Consider the following 24,737-nt stretch of genomic DNA (forward strand, 5'->3'; position numbering starts at 1 on the left):
TCATTACTACGGCTGATCAGTGCCTTCATAAGGCATGGCTCGCGGCCCATTCGCGGTTCTACCTGTGCGAGGTAATGCGTTAGCTTCCGTTGACGCGTCCCAGTCGACCGGACGGATGTAACGTGAGGTTGGGCCTTAGCAGCGATCCGGCAGCGACGACCAGCAGAACCAGCCAAAGGATTGCCGTGGGGCCACTCTTCGGTGCATCGTTGCACGCATCCGCATCGTTGCAGCTTTGCAGACATCCGTGCACGTATCTGAATGTCGATCGCAGTTCAAAGGTTGCAGACCCCGGTCATGGAAAAAGCGCAAATAATTGAAGAAGTTATCTAGACGTGTCTGCTCAACCGTGGCGCTCCCGAGCGGGCCAATATGTCGGCAGGTTCGTTGGCTTACCTATCATCGTAGTAGAAACGTCCGCAATGGGACATTCGAATTATTTCGGTATCCGTCGTCAGGGTGCCACTGTCCAGGGCGCATCCACGAACCGTAATAGTTTCGCCGGTGTCATCTGCAATCGACAATAAAATGAAATCGAACGAGATAACGATGCAGGGGACGGATCTGGTTCGTTTATATCCGCAAGTGGAAGCACAAAAAACGTTGCTAAATCGGAATCCTAGTGTGCTAGTATAATCTAATGGTGTGTGATATGTTTTTTGTGTTGTTGTGTGGCAATTCAATTAAACACAACGAGGCATGCCCCGGTCAGTTTGATCCTGATAACGCTTCACTACTCTCACGGTACCCCGGCATGATGACCAAAAGGCTGCAATTAATACACTTTCCATGGTAATTGCTCGGCCCATCCTCTTCGGTGTCATTTCACTTCATGCGTCCTTTTTTGTTCTCCTTCACAATACACCCACCGGTGTGATCTAGCGTTATACACGCGAACCAGACGCCCGTAAAACTCACAGCCCACTAGACCCGCCCGCTAGCTGCAACATGATACGCATGATTTACCACACAACGCAACAGCGGCCGCGTTGACAACCGGAAAAGCAGGCGTTGATCCGTGCTTCACCGGGTATCCTCTCCACGTGGACTGTCATGGCGCGTGAGTAATTGGCTTTTGCCAAGCGAAAGGTCACAGTGTCAGTGGTTTTTTAGAACGGGGCCAGTGTATGCATCAAGTGCTTTGCAGCGCGTCTCTGTTGGCGTTGTTTCGAACGAAAACCGGTGAAATATTTGATGAAGGCCCACGAAAACCACGAAGGTGGCGCTCTGCTGCCTGCGTCCTTGCGGGAAAGCTTTCAATAACGTTTGAAATTTATTTCGATCAACCTCGTGCAGTGTTCACGCAGTTGAGAATGAAACCTTTAATCTTGCACCGGTAATGCATACATTGTATCCGGGAGAAACGTTGTCCAGTATGGGTGCAAAACAAAAAAAAACAATAGGAAAAAAAGCAAATGCACGCCCACAAACCCCGCCCACGATACTCACCGTAATAACCAGCAATTTTGATGCACGACGTGGCCGGAAACAACCCGTCCCGGCCCTTTCGGCCACCCATGCACGGTGACTCCAGGATGGCCGCCGAGTAGTTGTTGTGGAAGGGATCATCGCACGCCTTGTTGGCACCGTTCATCGAAACGCACTTAAAGCAATCGATACCGAACACTGTGGACGAGGCGTAAGAGAATAATGCAGCACAGACACCGGTCCGCCCGCGTGAATCAGGTAAATGAAATTGTGCCCAACGGTCGAGAGAACGAACGGTGTGCCTGGGCTGGCTGGGATGGAAAAACGGGATGGAAATTTGGCAAAACCTTTTCATAAATCAAATTATCCCCAGCCGGGCCGGGATGTGTCGTAGCTCTTTGTAGATAATATCGGAACTCCCTCTATCTCCCTGGGGCAGTTTTTTTTTGGCTTCCTCACGAATAGAATGGCGTTTCTGCCAAAATAAAAAGGAAGCATTCGAACGCAAAATCGAATTCCATTTGGCAACTATCTAGCGCCGCATGGGCATCCTGCCGCGTGTTCCCCCAGAATGTCTTACGCAAACAGTAACCATTTGGCACGGAGACCCGCGTGGATGCTATGCAAATTTAAGATTTACGTTAATTGGCTTATGAATAAAATATGTTGCACCTGGCCCACTCCAAACGCCCGCCGGGGGCGGCTCTGAGATAAGCGAGAATGGACTGGGCCTGGCAGTACGCACCACTACCCACGTTTCACGTGCGTGTCCTTTGTTTAATTATGTATTTTTGTGTCCGGCCCTGCGAATAATCAAACCATCGACCACGAAAACACGTCTGCGTACACGCATCAAACCTGCGAGTCGATCCACTCGCTAACGGAAGGATGTTGTTTTTCATTCCAATTCTTTCCCCCATCTCGATTGCTCGTTCTCTCTTCCGGTTGCCTTCCTCGCCGACAGGTGGGAAATATTTCGTAAACATTCATAACACTCACACTCACACGCACATACGAAGGCAAACTGCAAAGAATGCAGGCCTGGAATTGCATTCGGTTCAGTTTCCACGCGGCACGAACAAATCGGCCAGAGTTCGTTGGCCAGCCGCCATAAATTATGCACCGGTGATAAAACAATTCCACGAATGGAGGCGCATGGTTGTTTGTGTAATGGGTTGAATTTTTACATGCCGTCATGGGGAGGATAATTTAATTGCCGAATATAGCGCACAATGTTTCGTGTGCAAAATGCGTTGTTTCTGTTGCCATTGCTCATGAGTTGCGTAATAATCGAAATGCAAGCTTGAATATTGATTTTTACAAGTGGTTTGCATGGTTGAGATTCACCGCAGCATAATCGGATTTTTGCTCTGATTGGGTTGTTAGTCCCGCAATAAGCTTTAAGTGGAGGTCTCCGATTCACTACGGGGAACAGATAAATCGTGTCCTATGGCGCTTTTCTATGGGACGATTACTACGCTGAAAAGCCTGTTAGCCAGCACTCGTATTCAATGGGTGAGGGAGGTTATTTTTTCGCCCAAGTGGGCTTCAGCACCGGAATTGGTCGTATCTCCAACACCGAAAGAAGAGCGCTGTTCATCATAAGTACCGCGTTCAAAATGTAAATCACGTACGCAGGTCCTTTTTCTCTCGTTTCGTTCACCACCCCTCCATTTCACCGATGGTCGATGCAATTGAATTTCCATGTTTTTTTTACATATATGTTGACTTGTCCTGCTCCCAACTATTCAGCCATAAATTCCGATTCCATTTAACCGCACAAAACCCAATACCCAGCGCGCTGTTACGCTTGCTCATGCAATATTCAGCCGGGCTTCGGGCAAGGAATGTAAAATTTGCGCTCGACAAAACCCACAAAAAAGGTACCCTTTCATGCAATCCAAGTGTTTAGCTATTCACGTCACCAACGGAAGGAACTGATGAAACCGCACCGCAACATAACACGCGAGGGTTCTATTTTATATTTTGCGAGGGCGGGAAAGCAATAAAAAAAGGGCAAGACAAAGCAATACCATATCCCGAAAAGCCTGCCAGATATGCGTGCAATGAAAGGTGCCGAGTTGGTTTCTAAAACTATGCGAACGCAGACCATAAATCAATATTCCTTCCACAGTCAGGATCAACCGGCTGAATGGCCTCTAAAATCGATAGTATGTCGGCTTGTTTGTTCCTGTGGACGAGTTGTCAAAACTCGACGAACAGGATATGGATTTTGCAGCGGCTTTTTTGCTCTGCCTTGTGCCATGAAATCAATCCAGCACCGTCAGGTCCGATAACACAATAACAGAGCACCGTGTAACACTGTTGTTAAAAGCACGAGCCTGAACAAACTCTCGAACGAGTCCTTGCACCGGGCGTGTGATGAGAGTTGCATCGATTCAGGCGCAAATCGATCACCGACCTAGAAGGATGTTTTTCTCCCTGAAAATTGTATACACGTCCCGCAGAGTGTGATATCACAAAATGTACCCCGTACCCCGGTGCTAGGGGTTTAATTAAAACCCACCAGAGTGGCATTGCATACACTCTCACACCACACGTGCCTGCAATGTTGCCAGACTCCTTGACGTGTGATAAATTTTTGCCACCAGCCTTGCGCCCTGTTGCACTCTTTAAAGCACACTCTTTAAACGACATCCCAGCATTCGAGCGAGCAGCAAAACATCACCGCTCCACGCCCGAATGCAATCACGTGCTAATCCACTCACCCGACGGTATCACTATCTCCGATCTCCATCGAATCGTTCCAAAACGCGTCCCATGCCATCCAAGCCAAACCAAACCGCGGTCTACTTACCCGACGGAACCGGCCCAACCATCAGCACCAGCAGCGCGATAAGGGCTGCGAGCTGCGCCAAGGTGTTGCCGCTGATATGTTTCAATATGGCCGCCATGTTTACTCGTCTCGCCACGTGCCAGGCCACTCCCGAGCACGGGGACTAGTTTCGTTCGGCGTCTCGGACGAGTCTCTCACTCGAATGCACTCGCTCGGTTCAGAATCACAGGTCCGCACGATTTACCGCACGCAGCACGAACGGGACGCGGCGAGGAGACGCGCTGGCTCATAAAAAATTAATGTTTTATGGTAGTGTTTACTTTTCACCTGCACCCCGTGGTCCGTTCCTTTCGGCAAACCCACGAGTCCTGATGCGCGCGCGCGCCGAAACACCCGAGAAGCCCGTGTCGTTTGCGGTACGGTTTATGATATTTTCTAATTAAGGTATGTTTGCATATTCGACCACCCTGTATCCTCTCGACCGCGAACCGTTCCTCGTACTTCGCAAAGGGTGGGGTTTTTTGCGAGCACTCGTTCGTGCTAGGGAAAGCGACAACTTTCCACAACTTCACACCGGCCGAGTTGTGGGATACAAATTTTCCGGCAAAATCCTTTCTGCGGGTTCGTCACACCAAGAAGCGAACCCGTTTCCAGCTCGGCGCGTTCCCGATCATCGGGCGTGATGCGATTCGTCCCCTCGGACAGGCTATTACTTGACGTTCGTCCGGGAAATGGTGTGTCCGGAAGGCGCACAGGAAGCCCCGGTTGTGCCCGGGATGGAAAAGGCGTCGGTCATGGTAACGGATTTACAGGACGTTGGCTGGCCAGCTTCCGCTGGCAACTGCGCCGTGACGTGGCTGCGGCCTGCGATGGTGTGTGATTCCTTTCCTTTCGGTTCGTTTAAGCTGGGTGTGCTTTTATTTTTATGCTCCCGTCCGGTCCGACTCGTCCGGAACTAATCCCCACTGGCGTCGCTTCTTTTGTTGCCCCTCGAAAAAAAAAGAACGGCCTATCCCTTGGGGGGAAAGCGCGACAAACCGGACGCGGCCAAGAAGAATCACTTTAGCTCGTGTCCTCGTTCCGTTTGGTGGGTGTGTGGGTGGGTGGATGAGTTTCTTCTGTCCACCCCGTCGCTGCGGGTGCTTTGATGAAGTTTCGCCTTCCTCTCGTGAGCCTTCAGTTCCCACCCAGCGGGTGATGAAACGCCCTTCCACACACACGGACCATTCGTAGACTTTGGTGACGATGTCTCGTGCTGACGTGCCTTCCGGTGGGCTTCCGGTGGGCAGCACAGTTTCCGGCTTCCCGTGCTTGGCTTACACGTGGTAGCGAGTGCGCGCGCGTTCGCGTCACTTCCGGCCGACCGCTGTTCAGTGATCGTGAAAATTGGATTTGATGGGTGAATTCCGCCCGCTCACCGAACAGGGGCGCATGAACACCGGATGGCCGACGGTTCGCATCCCAATTTTTATACGCCACTGGACGCGTCTTTGAAGCTTCTTTTCGGGTATTTTCCTGTTTTTTTTTTATGCTCGTGGTTTTTATTCCTGTGCTGGCGCCCACCCAACGCACCCGAGCGATGATGAATGATTATTCGTTCGTTTCAATTATTACAGCCTGCGGACGTCCCGCGGTGTGGCGAAAGCCTGCGGGAGAGAAAGCACATTTTTCGTTGGTTCAGTGAAGAGATGAAGGGAAAAAAACGACACCCTCGTGTCGGAAGCGTGCTGAGATAAAAAGAATTCTGAACTACCACCCCTCCCAGGAAGCCCCAACAACCCACGGACCGGAAGATGGACAACTTCAAAGCATCCACCCCCCCCGCACTACGCAACCGATTCGATGAGACGGAAAAATGGCCATTTAAACGCGCGCCATCGGTGGAAGATTACGATCGACACCGAATGAAAGGGTCGCCAGGGTTGGGAAACGCACGATGAAGAAGCAAAAGCAGGGGAAAAGGACGCCACCCACTCAGCGGAAATGAAATGAAACACCCCGAGATGATAAACAGCACCGTACGCTTCGGATCAGCGGACCCGAAAACAAACCGTAAATGGTTGGGAAAAAATTGATTGATTTCCATCACGCGGGGGCGCACTGGTGTGCGCTTTCGCTTTCATTTTCGCCGTACCCTTCTTTTATGTTTCCTGGGCCCTCAACCCCCCCGGGGGAGGAACCCCCAGGGTCGGATTTGGTGATCAAATGGAAAATGCGGGAGCATGTCAAAGCAATTGAAATTCCAACGATTGTGACGCCAAATTGCTCGTGATGATTGGTTTTCTTTTATGCAAACCCCTTTTTTTTATTGAGCGTCGATCGATAACAAAAAACAGTGGTTTTTTCTTTTGCTTCGTTTGAAACGATCGTGAAAGCTCTTCACACTGCAAAAAAAGCTATTGTTAACTGGTAAGGTTAGGCCAAAAAAAGAAATAGAGGAAATAATCAGCTACCACACCGCCTACTTTGGTTTCTCGCTTTCATCGCTCTTGTTCTGGCGCTTTTTCCACGTCACACACGCATACACATGCACACCGGCAAGACGAATGCTGCTTAATCTCTCGCTCGTAAAAGTGGCTTCCCTAAAATAAATCTTTTATGGTCACTCGACCTTTCCCCTCCGACATTTTGGTTCTCCGCGATCGTTACACGCCAAAAAACTCCTGTTTCTGCTGTACGGTCATTTTACAGCACCACTCGTCCAGCTCATCCAGCTCTCATCGTTCCAGGACCATATTTTGCACCCGATTTAATCTCCCCGACTCTCCTGCACGGCGTACGTCTGTTTTTTTCTTTCTTGCGCTTTCCCGTCTCACCCACACCGACATGGACATTGCGCTAAATCTGCGGACTTTTTTTTTCTCCAGCCGCCCTCTTGACTCGTGGCGAAAGATTACATGGGTCATATGGTTCGGTTTTACAACCGACGCTCGGTGGGTGTGAGGGGTTTTTTTTCTTCATCCGAGTTACGGCGCAGGATCAAATGAAAATTTCGTTACTTTTCGCCACCCCCGTACACTGTCCGGCACATCCTTGTGCCAGCTTGCCGTGTGATTCCCAACTGTTCACCTTTTGTTTCGCTCGTGCCGGGCCAATAAAACAACGAAGCTTAAAATTTAATCTATATTGAAATCAACCGACCTATGGTGGCCGTAGGTTGCAGTACGGGCGCCACGGAAGGGAAAGCTAATCTAATTTCCGGTGCTCGTGCAAGCGGTCAAACATATTTCTCAAGCTCCAGGCGACACCATCGTCTATCAATGGCTCGACGACACGTCTCTTCCAGTTGGTCGGATTTGCTATTCTTGTGCTTGTGGGAGATCTCTCAGCTGCCTGGGGCTTCTGGGAAGTTGTCTGTGTACGATGTTTTAATTTCTTGGCATGGTTTTCCTCTACTTTGGATGGAAATCAAAGACCAGAGAAAGAGGCAGCCAGCATTTGCTCTGATCAAGTCCTCTCTTATTAGAGCAATCGTAATTTTCACAATAACATGCTTGTTTTTAAAAACGGCGCTCAGCTATTCCGTGAAATTAACGAAAGCAAACAAAAATTCACCATTTCCAAAACCCCCAAATTCAAGCATCGAAATTAGTGAGAAACAATTCCACCCACTGGGCAAGGTTGGATCGCTCGCCCGCGACCTTGCGAATGCTGACTCATGGCTGTTTCCGCATCAAGGCTCACTTTGATGCGAATTGATAAGCGTGTTTTCGAGCCTGCATCGCTTTTACCCAACCTCCAGGTTCCGGCGAATCCCGAGCAGCTAAAGGCGGCGAGTTTTCGGCCGCATAAAACCGGTGAAGCATTTCTTTTTGGCCCGCCGAACATTTACCTCGAGGCGAACCGACCCCCGATGGAGGGCGCAAATCCGATTAGAGCGGTGAATCTTTCTTTTCTTCTTAGCCCCACCCAACGGTGCGTCCTTTTGGTTCCTTGACGCGCGGTTCGGCACCGGGCTTAGCTAATCCGGTTAGGCCAGGGCCAGGACCGCCTCGGGACGACGCGGAATGTGAAGTCGTAAATTTGTCATCGCCGTGGGACCGTTCGGTGAAACCCGGTGTGCTTTTATGGGCACCGGCAAGATTCTTTACCGAATGGATTTCCCCGGTTCGGTCGCACAGAATGTGGCCACGCGTTTGACCTTTGGCTGTGTTTTGCCGCCCTTAGAGCAAACTTTTGGCTATACGTTAAATCCACGCGCGTGTTCACTTACAACATAAAACAACTTAACGGCGATGAATGCGAAAATCTCGGCTTTAATTGCTTAACTAGCACACACACACAGACACGGTCCCAGCGTACCCGGGGGTCCAAGTGAATTATTTGCAGGTCGCCGGGGCGAAAGCTTCCAGGAAAAGCGCCCATTTTTGTGGGGGGGAAGAAAATCGCATCGCATCGCACGGTACCTTCACCTTCGCCGACCGATCCAATCCCGGTTCTCTCGGTCATCTCGGGGCGCACATGCACGGCTAATAAAAAATTCAATTATGACATCAATGTTTTAGAGCGGGATAATCCGCAGTCATTATCCCAGCCGCTCGAGCCGAAAAACGAGGCGCAAATCCACCACCCGCCCGGATGGGAAGGTAATTCGTGGCCATTAGGGCGATGGTTAAAATACACGCTCGTCTTTTCGCATCGTCGAGCTCGTCTAGCATGGAAATGTTCTTTTTGCGCATTTCTTCTTTCGCGTTTCACTCGCGTTTGACTGTTCGCTTCACGTTGCTGGAAACGTTCTAGCTCTAGAGCGGTTTAATTCTTTAAACCTGTCCCATCCGCGCGCGTTTTCTCGTAAAAAAACCAACGTAACCATAAACTCGTGGCCACTCGTGGTTCGTGTGGTGCGTTTTAAATTTCGATGCCACGCGGCCAAAAAAAAATGAACGATACGGCACACAATTTATTACGCCCCAGATGATGCGTCCCCGAGCAGACACCGCCAAAACGACCGCCCAGAGGGCACGGCCATCATTGACAAACGTTTATTGCGGTTCGTGGATGGCCATCGCCCTACCACCGTAAGCCCTTATTCGGCGGATATTTGCGTGCGGCTTTATTTGTTAGTGCTGTTGCTGTTGAAATTCTGCGCCCGCACACGCGTCAAGCGCATTCATCAAACGGAATGGCATAAATTATGGCTTCGGCAGGCGATGCATCGACTCGAGACGACATCCGTGAAATTGGTTACCTGTCACGAGCGTCTCAGAAACATGTACGCCAACGGTGGTACGCCAGCTGCATCTCTAATTCCTTGCTGCTTGTCGATTCACCACCGACCGTCTAGTCTCACGCGCCACCTCATTTGCCACCGTTTTAGTGATGCCCGATTGTGACAAAACACGTGTCCAACGTGTCGCATTAGACGTGCGTATGGCTGCAATCGGTGCATTTGCAATCCCACGCTTCGGTAGCTTCGGAATTGGGAACACAAGTTCGCTTAAATGATGCCCTCTTGTTTGGCCCTTATCCCACGCCGAAGCGCAACGAACCGATCGATGTGAAGATTTTTCATTTCACCAGTTCCCGAGCGGCCCATCGTGCCGAGGAAATGATGGTTTTCTTTTAATTTCTCGTACTAAAGCGCACTTCAGCGCTTCAGCTCGTCGAAGAGACGGGTCGTGGCACGATATTGACCCGGGCACGGCTTGCCATTGACCGTATCAACGGCCCGGGGCCGATGGGAAACGGCGAATGGGGGCTTTTTCTTCTTCGCTAGCGCGAGCGCCCTTGAAAGGGATGAGATGAGTTTTATGAAGCCGAACTTTTATGGAGATTTATGACATCATTATGAAGCATTTTATACGAGCCCCCGAGGTCGGCTCCGGGAAAATGCCAACTGTTGTTACTGAGCCGGTTGAGGCGAAAGCGATCGATTCATCGTGCAGTTGGAGAGAGAGAGAGAGAGAGAGATGAGAGATGAGAGAAAAAACATGTGACAGGCGCTCGTTCTGTGCTTCTCGAGCTTCTCGACTTCTAGCCGCCTTCACCGATGATAGATAAGAAATAATCAAGCGATTATGCTGTCGTGAGAGCATTACGCATCCCTATCATTAATTATTACCATAACAGCAGGCACCGGTCGCGTTTCGGGGTGGGGGAAAAACGAGCTTTCAATTACGCCTCCCGAGCAAATCGCTTCGCATTTTAAAACCCACAATAAAGGCACCCGGGCGCCAACCATCTGACCCAGCGTGGAGCAACCTTCGGCCCTTTGGCGAGGCGCAACGGAGAAAAGCGAAGCCAAAAGCTCCCCCAGCCCAACGGAACGGTTCTTTTACGGGCAATTACGCATGAAATGTAGTGCAGGCGATGTGGCGGGTTGATGGAAAAATCAATACGTGCCTGGGTAGCGGACTGTTTCCCGCGGGCACGGCGAACAAAATGCCTTTTTCCACACGCACGCACACACTCATGCGCTTGTAACGGTCGGGAACTAGCGTGAGTTCTCCCTGCAGAACGTCACGCTTTTACGTCGCCCGTGGGGGCTGAAAATGTGTTCCACCTCCTTCCGGTGGGGCATAAAAACGCTCCACGCGGACGAAAATCGGAAAAACGGATCGCAAACGCGTGACTGATCGTGACCACTCGCTCGCGCAGGAAGGGTGCAAAATTGAGCCCATGTGGGCTTATTATTGTCGCGCACGCACACGACCATAAACATTACGCTCCACCTCCCCCTCCCCCCCACCCGGTAAGGTGTGCTCCCCCCGCGGAAAAATGCGGCGGTAAATATTGGCTCAAGTACCCAGCCAGCTCCGGTGGCTTAGGTGGGCTTTTTGAGATGCGCCAAAAATGCGCCCCCACCCCCATTTCGAGGTCCTTTTGCGTGGTGAAAATGGGAGACACCAACACAGGACACGTGTGGGCGTACGCGGGAGGTCCTTCCGGCACCGTGTGTGCGTGTTTGCAACGGGCCCAAAACGAAGGAAACGTTCGCGCACCGTCATCACCGAGGCACACAAAATGGATTACGTACTTTATTTGTTTACAGCAAAATTTATGTTTACGCCGTATGCGATCCCACCCACGCCGCCCTTTAATGTTGCTGGTCTAAGGCCCTGGGTGCGATAAGCTTGGCTCAACGCGACTCAGGCCTGGATGAATGAAAATTGTTTTCCAACCCCCCCATTGGTAGGGGCGTGGATTTCAAGAAACACACATTTCGTCAAGCTTGGCCACAATTTTGTCGAAAGATCCCGGTGCCGGTTGTTTCAGCACCGAACCGAGCGACCGAGAGACCCGAAAGGCGCGTCTCCATTCAATTTTCCACAGCAAAGCCATGGGGAGGGCCACGTGGTGGGTGGGATTTTAAATGGGATTGAAAAGCGAAGTCCACCGTCACACACCGTGCCGGATCGACCCAGGGCGGCCATTTGTTTTGTGGGCTTCGTGTGTATTCGCGCCCGCATATGCGTGGGTGTGTGAGAGTACTTTCAATTAATGCAACAGTTTCCAGCGCGGCAACAGACGACTACGGTGGTTTTCATTCGCCCACCCTTCTAGGTGTAGGCGTTTTCTTGTGACCAAGCACCTGCTGTTGAACGGTCCTTCAGACTGCTGCCGGATGGTACGGTATTTCGAGCCCATTCACCCATTCCCATTAGCGGTGCGATCTGGAATCGTTCACGTTCCATTGCGTCTGCATTGAGAGATGGCTTCAACACCGCAAAACTTTCACTCTCTCTTTCTCTCTCTTTCTACCTTCGCCCGGCGCGTTCTCTCTATTAATTAAGAAACTTTCCTATCGAAAAAGGACGCTGCGCTCGCGAATCCCGCATCCATTAAGGGTTCATTCCCGTTCTGTGTGCTTTCCTCGGTTCGTTAGTGCGGTCGAACGAGCGCACCCTTTTGGGGCGCAACCACCAGCGGAACCCGCGGTAGACGGGCGAGTAAAAAAAGTAGAAATTAAACAAACAAATAAAAAAAACGAAAGGGTGTAACAAGAATTCCACCGCCCGGGCGTGGCCCCCATTCGGTGGTACATTTTTCACGCCTTGCGGCATTCTTCGTCGGGTGGGTCGGCGACGACGCACAAGACAAGAAAGGTCCATTAGGTTGCTTCGGGCCCTCGGTCAGGGTTCGATCCGTGCAACGTTCACATTAAACGCCGCAGAGAGTGCTGGACAGTGAAACATTATCGTTAAGACACACCATGAAGTTGAGCCTGGCAGGCACTTTGGACGCCTCGATAGCCGTACTCGTGCCCTCGTATCCTCGATACACAATGTACTCGCTCTTCTTTTCCCGCTATTTTTGGGGCTCGTTATTGTGCTATCACTTCCGCACAACCCGGCGTTTCGGGGTGGTCAAGAACGAAAGTGAATCTTTCCCACGGGCTGGTAATACTCGAAAACAACGCTACATGCGAACGCCTCCCACTAGATTAAGCTCGTTTGTCCACACGCACACAATGCGAGGCGCAATTTTGACGAAGGCAACCATTTGTGCATAAATTTCAAATTTTTACACCCCCATCGAATCGCCTCCCCCTTCGCTCTCCCCCGTGGGACCCATTGGAACGAATAGAGCTGTCTGGTTGACAGTGAAAAGGGGCATCCGTGTGATGCGTCCGTCCTGTTTCATGGGTTGCTTAGACCATGATATGACGACACCACCGAAGACACCGGCAATGACGTGGGCCCTCCTTTGTTCATCCAAGTAACCGACGCCTGGCGATGGCGACGGCGGCGACAACGGCGACGGCGACGACACCGACGACGACATAATGCCTCGCGTCACTTTCTTTATTTGCCGGAATTTTAAACAAGTTCCATCCCATTTTCATACAACCACTTTGCGTATGTTTTATGAACATTGCTGAGGCTCCCGTCGAACGGGTAGCTGGGTGGTAGCTGCAGAAAGCACAAGACTAAGAGCAGCATCGGCCGCTTCAGCATTATGTAAAGCCACCGCACGAGCACTAACCCGGGTCCTTTCATCCGGTCCGTCCTTTCGGAAGTGAGAGCGAGAGAAAGAGAGAGAGAGAGAGAGCGTGTCCTTCCTTCTCAAAGCCCGTCGTTTTCCGCGACTCGACCCACTCCAAAACGGAGTCATTTTAGCAAACATTTTGTCCTTTTGCGTCTCCGCACCTTTTGCAACGTTTTTTTCCGCGCTTGTTGTATTTGTTCTGCTTCCGCTTTTCCGTGTGTTTTCCTGCTTTTTTTACTCGCCTCCCACCTTTCTCACTCAGTGGCCATTGTTGCTCACTTTTCTGAGCGGGTCTTTCACCTGCGAAACCGTTGTTTGTGGGTGGGTTGCTTTCAAGGCATGAAAGCAAGCAGAAACGCACGCTCACTTGCTGCCTGTGCTGCTGCTGCTTTTGCGTTACTTATCGGTCTACTTCGCGTGCTTTGGAGCGTAATGGTGCGGCGACATGCGAGAGGAAAGTCGCGAAAAATTACTGCTTCCCGCCGGTGTAAAGCCACAAACCACACACACACACACACGTACACTCACACTCTTGTACCTCCCACCGGTCCGGTCTTGTTGTTCTCGAGTCGAGTTGTCGAGAAGTGTGTCTTCGGCACTTTGGACGCCGAGGAGCACGTTTTGGTACGAGTCAACGTAACGCTTCGGATTCCAGCCCCATTTCAAGCGGTAATCCCCACGCACAAGCGCTCGTCCTAAATAATCCTACGCACGCTTTCCCAACACAACAAAGTGTAATCAATTATTAAGCAGACGGACGGATTACACGGCGTCCAGCAAACGGATCCTCCGCGAAAGTGATGCTCGAACTCATTGATTCTGACGTTTGTGCGCTCGCCGGAATCTGCCGCGCAAATGGAGATGAATCTTTACGGAAAGACGTTACCACCCCCACCCACCCCCACTGGGGTAATGAACGTCAACATTCGCCCGCCGGGACGGTTGAAGGTGGTGGAAATTCACAACTTCATGCCTCATAACCATCCGCGTGGCACACACCGCGTGGCTCGCCAACAGGCAAACGATGATTAATCTCTTCTCGTGGCTCCCTGGGCCACCTACCCGAGAACTCCCTCCCACTTCTGGGGCTCCTGGGACGGGCACCCGGTAATTGCCCGGATTGTGTGAACTCGGGCTTCACCGAACAGCAGCACACGTACGGCCGGTAAGGATAACATATCCGCCAGTTCCGCTGGGAGTGCCGGCTAATGACTTTCGCACGGTGCGGCCATTAAAACCATCCGAACCATCGCCTCGGCGGTTGCGATCGTTGTGCCGTGGAATTGCGCCACCAGAATCACCGGCTGTCACCGGCACACATGTCCTGGTGCCGTTTGTTGCGCTCGCGTTAAAGTTACCCACCCGAACGGCGAACAATGGCTCGGCTTTTCCGGCTCGAAACCGACGCACCCGGTAGGAACGATTTAAACAATTTCCCCCAAGTGCCACACGGTCGGTGAAAGAAAGCACACTCGCGAGCACGGCCTTGCGGAGGGCCTTAAGTTGTCTCAATCGCGAAAGCGCACCAGCTCGATTTGACATCCGGTGGCGTCGCTGCTGATAAGTAATCCTTCATCTTTATTCAGGTGCGTTTAAAGCTCGGTCCGAGTGGCGTGCCGTCGGTCGCGGGGTTGCTTTGCGCTATTTAGTCAGATGATGCCATCGCCGCGCTACTCGAGCGTTTTGCCGGGGGCGATGAAATATTCATTTCCTTCGGCTAACTCTCTGAACGCGCGGAATAAATTACCGGTATTATCGCGCGGCACGTGGATAGCCCTTGGGAGATGTGTAACAAACGAAAGAAATCACCCAAGGAGGCGGTAATATTTAGGCAAGCTGGTTGGGCTGGTTGGGCAGAGGAGTAAGGGAAAAAAAAGAAACACGAAAACAACAACTGGTAAAGCACCCTCCGGCTGGGACCATATTATTCGAGACCTATTGACATTGTAATTGCGCCTTAAGCTATGCAATGTGGTGGAATTTCTTAACAATTGCAATCACTTCATGTTCATGTTGGTTCGAAGGTTTCTTTTTTCACGTTACCATGCCCCATTTACGGTCATCTTGTCCAGCAGTGGTCAGCTCTGACCTGAACCCTCTTGAGAAGAACTTTTCACCCAGGGGAGAATAGTTCTCAGGAACCTCACACAACTATTGCCCAACCGATACAATCACGCTCGCAGGTCGTTCTTCGGAATTCTCTTGCCTTTCCAACCAAAAACACTCCTGCCGTCAATCAAATCGACCCAATTTATGCTCCATTTCCACATCGCTCAATACACCACCATTTCCAGCTGCAACAGACAATGTTTTGGGGCTCGGAAGTGGTCCCAGGCAGAGTCGAGAAATTCACTCCCACATTCCAACCGGCCAGCCAGCCAGAACTTCAAATATATTCAATCTTCAATTGTCAAAATGGGGCAACTTTTGCCGTCATGCGCGCGCTTGGAAACCCGGCCACAAATCACCCGTAGCCATGGCACGGCCACCCAAAGCCACGGGGAAACCACAGTTTTTCAATTAAAAATCTGTCACAAACTTTCATCATCACTCGTCAGCTGAACTTTCCGTTTCCGCTTCGTTTCGTTGCGGCCGCTCACCGGCGAGTTTCGATGTACATTTTTTTTACCAATCCCCCATTTTGCCGCCCCACATCAGAACCGCCGGCCATTCTTGTTTCCATATTTTCGCTTATGCTTGCCGTGCCCACGCGACTGGAATCATTCCGCGAATCATGCATTAAATGCCGAAACAAAGCATCGCACGCCCACCGAGTCCATGGGCGCCGTTGCCAGTTCGTTGCTCGCTGCGAAAAAGCACAAATTATGCAGTATATTAAATGAAACAATCACTTGTTGTCTTCCGGTTCGCTTGCTCGCTTAATTTCTTTCAGTGCCTATTTTTTTGTTGCGCGCCGGAAGATTTACGTCCGACGAGTCCGGCAGCTCGGGTGTGCCGCCATGGTGAAGGGAAAACACATCATTCAGACAAAACTTTCCATCAGTCGGATCGTCGGTACTCCCCGAGACTCCCCGAGACTCCCCGAGCCACTCGGTGGTGGTCCTTCGGGATGGATTTGATTTCACTGGCAGAGCAGCGAACTGAACCAGCAACACGAGGCCTTTGGTGGCGGCCCGGGCCAATGTTTCGGTATGTAAAACAACACCATGGTGGGAACGGACAAGTGCAAAGAGCATCGAGTTTCCGCAGCGAGTTCTCCGTGGGCTGGCTGGGGCGCAGGAACGAAAATCTTCGCATACCATGAAATGATACATAGCTCGAGTGCGAGCATACGGTGCTGGTGTGGCTGGTGTTTTTTTCCCGTTTCATTCTCTTTATAGATTTTTTTCCCATCGTTACTACCTTTTATCTTTCGAGGCTCATCTCGTCGGCGAGTGCATCCCGCAGGTGTTGCCGAGGCCAGGATACGGCGTTTTCCGTGGCTTTCGAAACTTTTCATAACCACTGAAGTGAGCGGAATGCGTTTAAATATTAACGACCGCATCACCATCATGCAGCCTATCGCAAAACCATTAGGGATACCGTTATACCGCAACCTGCCCGCTTGATTATGCATTATCCGGTTACGGCAAACAACGTTAAGCCCGCACCAGCGGACACACTGGGGAGAAAAGTATTAAACACACCGGGTAGCCGTACCTCATTGCTAAGCTTTGCTGTAAAGAACACACTCACTTCTTGGCAACTTTTTGTGTGCACATTTCCCAGCTTTCCGAACGAGCTTTCAGTTCGCATATCAACGCGCCAGTTGAGCTCTGGAGAGCTAATTATTTGGGATTGAATTTCAGAAACGTAATCAACAGAGACATTTATCGAGTTACCCCACCGTAACGAAGACGTAGCTGGAATGGTTGTTTTTGAACGAGTTCCACCTACCCAGAAGGATACACTTTCAGTTTGTTGTGTGCTTCGGGTTTGGGTTTGGGTGATGAACCGATTCCGGCAACCGTCGGTCGTCCATTTTGGTTTTGGCTGTTTTTTTTCATACCTCACGCGGATCGATTCCTCACACAAAACCCCGAACGTTGGCTGGGCGCCTCTGGTGAACCGATGAATAGGCAACAATTTAGCAGCACTATCTACAGGCGTTGACACCCGTGTGATAAGGAAATGAACGACATCATCAATCGACCCGATCGATCGCTTACGACCACTGCCGTATGTGTCCTCGGAAGGCCGGAAGTTAACACACGGAAAAACACCATCTCTCACACTTCGCTTCGACAGCAGTGGCACCAAAAATGGCACCAAATTTGTAGCCGGTACTTCTATGCTGCGCGCGCTCAGGATGCGTGCAGAAATGTGATCCGACTTCAGCACGGGGCAAACCCTTGGAATAGGGAACCCCAGAAACGGCGCCGAAACTTTTATCTGGAGCACTATAAAACCCTAATCAACCTTTCGGTTACGGCTTCGGTTCACGCGCGGCTACCTGCTCCATCGTGGTGGATGGGTTTGATATATGGGTAGCATAGAGCGAAAGGATCACCTCCCCGGTGCAGATACGTCGACCTTAAAGTTTTCCCATTTAGTGTTTCGCATAAAAAAAAAGATGAACAAGAAACCGGTTGGAAAGCAAGCGGTCACATTGTGAAGGTTGAAAAATGTATGCAAAGATTAAATTTTCACATCTCCCCGTCGTCCTTTTGGTCAACCATTCATTCAATTATATCTCCCGGCTGGTGGAACTCCCGAGAGCGAGTTGTTGGGAGTGTTTTTAGACACACACACAATCGAACCGTTGCCATGGCATCGTGCTAAAAGGACTGCTTGCCCGCAGAAAAGTTTGTTAAAAATCATCCAAGCAGGCCACGGTAGGCACAACACCCACGACTCATCAATCAACACCGACGCCAGATGTGTCGTTTGATTCGGATCTGGCCATCCTTCGAGGGTGGACGCACTCACACAATTCGCATCTTTCGTCCTAGCCTTGCGGAACGTGCCCGATAAGCGAACCGGAACCGGGTGTTGCCAGTTCTGAGCCCGCACCTCCCTAAATGTTGATGCGACCAGACCCATCAAGTGGTACTTTCGCGCGACGACCAACAATCAAGAGTGGCCACGCTCGCGAAGGATGGGAAATCGCATCACGCCCTCACACCAGCACAATCGTGCGGTTTCCGCGGTCGCTCCAGCGGAACCAACCAACCTCTGCTGGCAGAGTAAATCCGACCGATCTGAGGGAAGGATATTTTCTCAAGTACTTCGGTAAATATTTGATGAAACCTCTACCGCCGACCTCTTCGAATTGCAATCGGAACCGTGGAAACCGGCCGATCGAACGGGCTAATGGACGAATGAAATGCCTAGTAGCGAAGCGGAGTCCTTCAGCTTTTAGCACTCCGATCAATGTGTGAGCTGCTGAACGCAATTAAGTTGGTTCCAAAAATCAGCTCACGAAAAGCCTAGCGTAACATCCCGGAGACGAAGATTTAAACCCATTTAAAGATGTTGTGTTTTCCCAGCTACAACAGCAACTAGTGCTCCCGAGGGAATCTTGCTTCCGGGTTGTGAATAAATACGCCTATTCAGTCGCTTTTTGCTACGTGGCTGTAGAAACGTGCCCAAGAATCGTACGAGGCATAATCTGCGTTTGATTATATTGCCAATATTTGGCCAGACCTGTCCAGCATCATGCGGTGTTCCATACGATCCCAGCATCGCTGAGCACCCGGTCCTACGGTCTCAGATCCTGCGGTTGTTTGCTTGCGCGGATCGCGTACGAATTACAATTCCAATCACACGCAGGGAACACACATTTGTTTCGATTAACCTCAATCATCCACGTTCCGGTGCCCGATTCCGGTTTGCGTGGGCAGACAAACGAAGCTCGCACGGTTCACTATCTCTGCTCAGAGCCGAACCCGAATCCTCGATCCCTTTTCAAGTGTCAATTCGGTCACGATGGGTTTGCCATCGGTCCGGCAGCAAAACTTCCGCCCAACCGGCCTCCGGAGTTTGCCTTCCGACCGGGAACCTAATAACTTATCGAGATGCTGACGCCCCAACGCGGGAAAACCCAAGCTCGAGCGGCAATTCCGGACCCTAAGCCGTAGATTTATGAGCCCAGCAAAAGGCCATTTTGCCGTGATTTATCACCGCACCAGCCCCGGGGACGATGACGGATCGACGCCGATTGCTGATCCGGGCCGAGCCCGCGATCGGACGGATTGCGTCGAAGCACCGGAGGCGTTAATGTCGCTCTAAACTGTCGGCGATTGCGGCTCGAGGGCGTAGGCGCTGGGATAATTTGCGCCAGACGCCTGACGCAATCAATCGTACCCTGCTGCAGGACCCTACTGTCGGGTCGATGAATTTCGTCCTCGTCCGCAGGGAGTTGTTACGGAACGGTGACACTCAATCATACAGCCCCCGGGTACCCATCATCCGTCGTGATTGCACCACAGCATCCTTCGATTGAAGCGTACGAGAGTGAGCACACGGGAAAATTATCACCACAGCAACCGCAGCGATGCGGTCACTTCGCGGTCACCTGTGGCAACCGTAGCCAGTTCACTAGCTGCAGGTGAGTTTTCCAGCTTCCTCGGAATGTGACGCTTGCGCTAGTTTCATGGTATAACGGAGCAACCGAAAGTGCCGTGAAACCACCACCTTGAGGTCACATTTCTTACCCTCACGGGACACACCGAAAGTTTCACCCGTACACCTGTCCGCAAGCGGGCAACATAATTAACCGCTCACATGCCACCCGTGGGTGAGGGCCCACCCCCCAAAGGACACACCAAATAAACCCCAGCCGGTCGCATCGCCCGGAAAGATCATTTCACCTCGACCACGTGGAGGAGAGAGCTAGTAGGGGGAGGGGGGGGGGGGGGCAGAAGGAACGCAGGATTTATGGCCGGCTCGATTTACTCGCAGACGCGCCCCGACTCAAAACTTCATTAGTCGGCAGTTTCGGGCAGCCGGTTCGTTGGAAATTAACTTCTCGTTATCGTGCGCCTGAAACGCGGCAACGTGTAAACGTTATTAAAAGGTTCATTTAATGCTGACGAACGGGGATACCAGGGGGATTCAGTGCTTTTTGTGAGCCACGCCTTGAAGGAAAGTGTGTATTTGAGATGTTCCGTGGGTGGAGCGGTAGCTAAACAAAGAAAAAAGAGCCTCCATTTGAGCGTCGCTTCAATGTGCCACTATAATAGTATGCATCGAAAGGAACGAGCAAAGAGCGGATCCACTCAGGGCACATATTGTTCCCGAGATACAAAACAACAAAAGAACTTACCATCCACTTACCGCGTGTAAAACAAGCAACCACCACCCACCAGCTAGGAGAGTTTTTTTTTTCGCTCCCAACCCCAACGTGACCTTTCTATCGGTGCCAGCTCGCTTCCGGCCAGTGTCCTCGCTCCTTTGAGAGAGCGCAATGAATTATGTGTGTTTCTGTACCGTTTGGCAGCGGCTGTAAAACCCGGATCCCGGTGCCAAGACGCCCGAGCATTGCACCGACTGCGGTCGACCTGAAATTGAGACTCCACCACCGCAAAACGACGGAAGTGACCTACCGGACGTCGTTCCGGTGAAGGTTTGCATAACGATCGGAATTCACAGAGCGCTTTTACATCGTCCGTGGGTCCGGGACCGTGGTCCGGGTCCGTGTTCCGTCATCCGGTTTTCGAGCGTTTGCAATCATGCCATCCCCGACCGGCAAACGGTTCCGTGCATTCTGGCACGGCGGGTCTACAGCTTTGGCTCCCAGTGGCAGCGGTTTTGCTAAACGGTGCATTCGGTGGGCTACCACCCACCGGTCGGGAGTTGGAGGCCGGAAAAGCGAACGATCCAAACAATGTTTTGTACCAAAACCGGCATGACGTTTACGTGGTTCGTTAGTGCTGGCAAACCGCTACCCAATCATGGGGCGGATTGCATTCCCCTGGCAGGACAATGGGTGGCCATGTTTTCCTCGCATTGCGCGTTGCATCACAGCGCGTTGCTTTGTCAGAACGGCATTGCCACAATTGCCACCTTATTTGCCTCACAATATAGGGAGGAGGAAAAATATTCATCATCGGCGTGAGGACCGTTCGACCCGGACTGGTTCGTTAATTAATGTGCTTCTCGGACGCGAAACACTCACGCTCACGCTTCATTAGCCGTGCTGGAAGCAAACAGGAAGTGGAGCAACAAAAAAAACACGAAGAAAGAAATCAATCAAACCACCGCTCGACAGCGGGACAACATTAATTAACCTTTTGCTGTGGACCGTCGTGGAGAGGAAAGCCAATCGAACGTTTGCTGGAAATAATTACAAACTCGTGCCTCGAGGACGCTCTCGTGTGCTCGAGTCCAACAATAAACGTCAATCGTAAGCCTTACCATCGATCTGCACCTTTCGGTGGGAGTGGGAGTAGGTAGCCACACAAGCAGGCACATATTTTTATCCCATTCCGTCACGTGCCACCATCACCATCAGCTGACTTCCGGGTGGTGGCAAACGATATCTCAACGTTCGACGATGGCTGAAGCAAGCCCGTCGATGACATTCAACCGAGACATGCCGTTCCACTTTCCACCGACAAAAAAGCTTGCGAATAGCGATGGAGACGCCCGGTGGTGGCGCTCGATGGAGACGCCTGGTGGCGCACACGGACGATAATATGAAAATAATGATGTTGTCATCTTCACGCCAAAATTACCATCACGACTACAGGAAATGATGCTGGCACGAACGGTGCTCGTAGTGCCCAGGAGCGCTTGATACATGACGCAAAACATACATCATCATCACCATCATCTTCTTCGCGTAGCTCTGTGCCGTTCCTGGTTCCTGCAAGGTGACAAAGCACCATTTTCGGGCACACATGATCAGCGTTGGCACCCGGTTCAGGGTTATTCAGGCTTCGTTATCCTGCACCATCGGAGAACTTCGATCGGTGAAGTAGTGCCAGCTGGATGATGGGGATTTATTATTAGCCGGTGTGCCCTTGCCCGGAACCCAGCCACGGAAAGTCACAGCGATTGGCTCCAGGTGGTTCCGGGTAGTAGCCGGGAAAGCAAATTGCTTTTCAGGTGAAACATTTCAACCGCATTCGCGACCGATCGGTGGGTGGTTAGTGTCCCAACGGAACCGCACGAAGTTGAGTCCAGTTTTCTGTTTCTTTATCGCCATCCACCCCTCAAGGAGTTGTATCGATTTTTGGTTCGAGAGCAAAAAAACACAACGGATGGTAAATTACGATTTAATTAAGCAGCGACTCCACACGACCCAAGCGAAGCCAAAAGCTGGTTGTCAAAAGCACCGGGCACGTACACGGGGTGGTAATACTTCGCAGAAATTCCATCTCAAACAACGAAGACGTTCCACTGTGGATGTTGTAAAGCGCAAAGCTCAACAGTCCAACAAATCCTGCCGTACCAAACGAAGCACGACATTCGTCTCACGTTCGGTATGAATAGTTGCTTTCACCCACCCGTGGGTGGTGTTCGTAGAAAACCCACTTACCCTGAAGCGCTGCTCGGCTAAGCCCTCGTCTAACCAGATTTTTTCGCTCACTCCACCCATGTGCGCTTTCACTTTTTCACTGTCTCCGCCGGCATCGCACATTTCGTTCCGATAAGTGTGAGCCAGGGTGAGAAATAATAATCATAAATCTACGGACACCGTGTACAGCACACCTGCCACTGACGGATTGCGAGTGCCGGCTTGCCAAATGTCGACCGTTCACGACGACACGGACGAATACCTTGCGCGCAAGGATACCACGCTGCGTGCGCTGGTTTTGGGGGGCGTGAATCCGTCGACAATCGTTTGTTAACATTCCGATCGTGAGCGGATGCTCGAGATTAGCGGCACGAAGCGGCCTCCGGGCGGCACCAAACGTAATCACATTCAGCGCGGTAGTTATGAATTTTAATTTGAATAAATTTTTCATTAGCCACAGCTTCGGTTGCGCACCCGCACGCCCGTTAGTCATCTTGCGCGAAAAAGGCATCCGAACGGGCGCTTCCGATTCCGATTTCGCTTCTCGTTCGCTTCTTGTCTTTACGCCATGGGGGCTTGATTTGAATCAGAGTGCCAATGTTTTTCTTACACACCGGTGAGCCGCGCAATGTGGCCGCTTCGTTCGCCGTACGTGAGTGGCATACTGCATTCTTTGGGAGAGAAGAAAAAAGTCCAGTGCCAGTGCGATTGTCGCCGGAAACGAATCCGTGAGACGCACCGGAAGAACTGGGTGTAACGGGAATGGCTAGGATATGGGTTTCGGATCGGATCACGTCAACCCCCGAGCTGGGAGGGTGGCAGTTTTTCCCGATCCGGTTCCGGGCACGCAAAACTTCCCCCCAACCGACGGAACGGATCCAATAATCTTGTTTAACTGTCTGGCCGGGTGCCTTTTTCTTCATCGCGCTCGGTCGATCTCGTCAGCCCGGGTGCGCTTTCCACCCAATATCACTCACTTATGTTCTACTTATCTGTCTCTCTCTCTCTCTCTTTCTCTCTCCTTCTGTCACTCGCTTTCCTGCACCGTGCTCTTCAATTATTCTACCGCAAAAGGAACGAAGCGATGGAGTGTGTGGGTGTGGGTTTTTTTTACGTTATCGATTGAAGATTTCTCGAACGGAAAGAAAAAGTAGCTACATCAACTTGGTTTCACGTCAACCCGCGCGGTAGCGAATGCCCGTTTTCCGTCGCGTTTATTCCGGTCACGCACCCAGGCCAAAAAAAAAACTCCTCCACCCGACGAAGGATGTGATCGTGAGGCGTGCGCGTCCGCGCTTGTGCGTCTTATGCGGGTTTTGGGTGGGGTTTTTGGTAGGTTTTTTGATTTTTTTTATTTAACTGTTTTACTGTTTCATGTACTTTTTGTCTCGCTCCTGCGCCTCGCATGCTTTGGCGCATTTGCCATTTTGTCCTGCTTGTCTGTTGCGCCAAAATCCACGCACCGGTTGTTGTGATTTAGTCACACAAATCGAAGCCACGCTGCAGAGGCCATCTTGCGACCATGAGCCGGTCCAATCCCAAGGTCAAGCACTCGGTTTGTTTTTTATACACCAAATGAAAAAGCGAGCCTTCACGTGCCGGAAAATGCTCCACCCAGACACCCGGCTTTCAAAACGGTGTACGTTTCCGAAATGAAACAATACCGTTCTTAATTAAGTTCGCCCCCCAAATTGGAAGGGCAACATTTCGGTGCTACTTTTTAACTTAATCAAACCACTCGCCGAGGCGCGCGTTTGTGTGGGAAAGCGCGGTTGCGAGCCTTTCCCGGAGCGATCACGAGCTGTCGCTAACTCCAGCGAACAACTCCCGCCAGCAGATATGGTGAAACGCTGTTCCCTAAACCACCCGAACGCCTCGTGGCCCGCGGTCCAGTTTGGTGGAACAAGATTTTCTACTTAAAACCCTCGACACCTCGACGCATGCCACTGTGTGGGTGTGTGAGTGACAGTAGCACCCGACATTGATCCGTTTGTTCCCGCACGGGTGATGAAGTGCTGAAAAAGCACGGCACAAAAGCAGAAGAATTGGGGCACCGCGCCCAGCGGCAGCTCACACAGGTCCGCCTCACATTCCCGGGGGAGAGAGAGACAGTTTGTGGCT

The 24,737-nt window shown here is 51.3% G+C and overlaps 1 protein-coding gene across 1 annotated transcript; it reads right to left on the bottom strand.

Moving 5' to 3' along the window:
- Positions 1-79: 79 nt before the first annotated feature.
- Positions 80-22,739, bottom strand: LOC128731228 (uncharacterized). The gene is made up of 5 exons (XM_053824337.1): positions 22,638-22,739; positions 4,247-4,388; positions 1,450-1,626; positions 397-511; positions 80-257 (listed from the first exon to the last, which is right to left on the bottom strand). The coding sequence occupies exons 1-5, from the start codon at positions 22,737-22,739 to the stop codon at positions 80-82; spliced, it is 714 nt and encodes a 237-aa protein (XP_053680312.1).
- Positions 22,740-24,737: the final 1,998 nt, after the last annotated feature.

The sequence above is a fragment of the Anopheles nili genome, chromosome 2, assembly GCF_943737925.1.
Source record: "Anopheles nili chromosome 2, idAnoNiliSN_F5_01, whole genome shotgun sequence".
NCBI lineage: Eukaryota > Metazoa > Arthropoda > Insecta > Diptera > Culicidae > Anopheles > Anopheles nili.

Excerpts from the sequence above, each read along its gene's own strand:
- LOC128731228 (XM_053824337.1), bottom strand. The coding sequence starts at position 22,739 with ATGTGCGATGCCGGCGGAGACAGTGAAAAAGTGAAAGCGCACATGGGT. Across the intron at positions 512-1,449 it reads CAAAATTGCTGGTTATTACG|ATGACACCGGCGAAACTATT; the intron begins GTGAGTATCGTG and ends TGTCGATTGCAG. Across the intron at positions 258-396 it reads CGTTTCTACTACGATGATAG|ATACGTGCACGGATGTCTGC; the intron begins GTAAGCCAACGA and ends ATCGACATTCAG.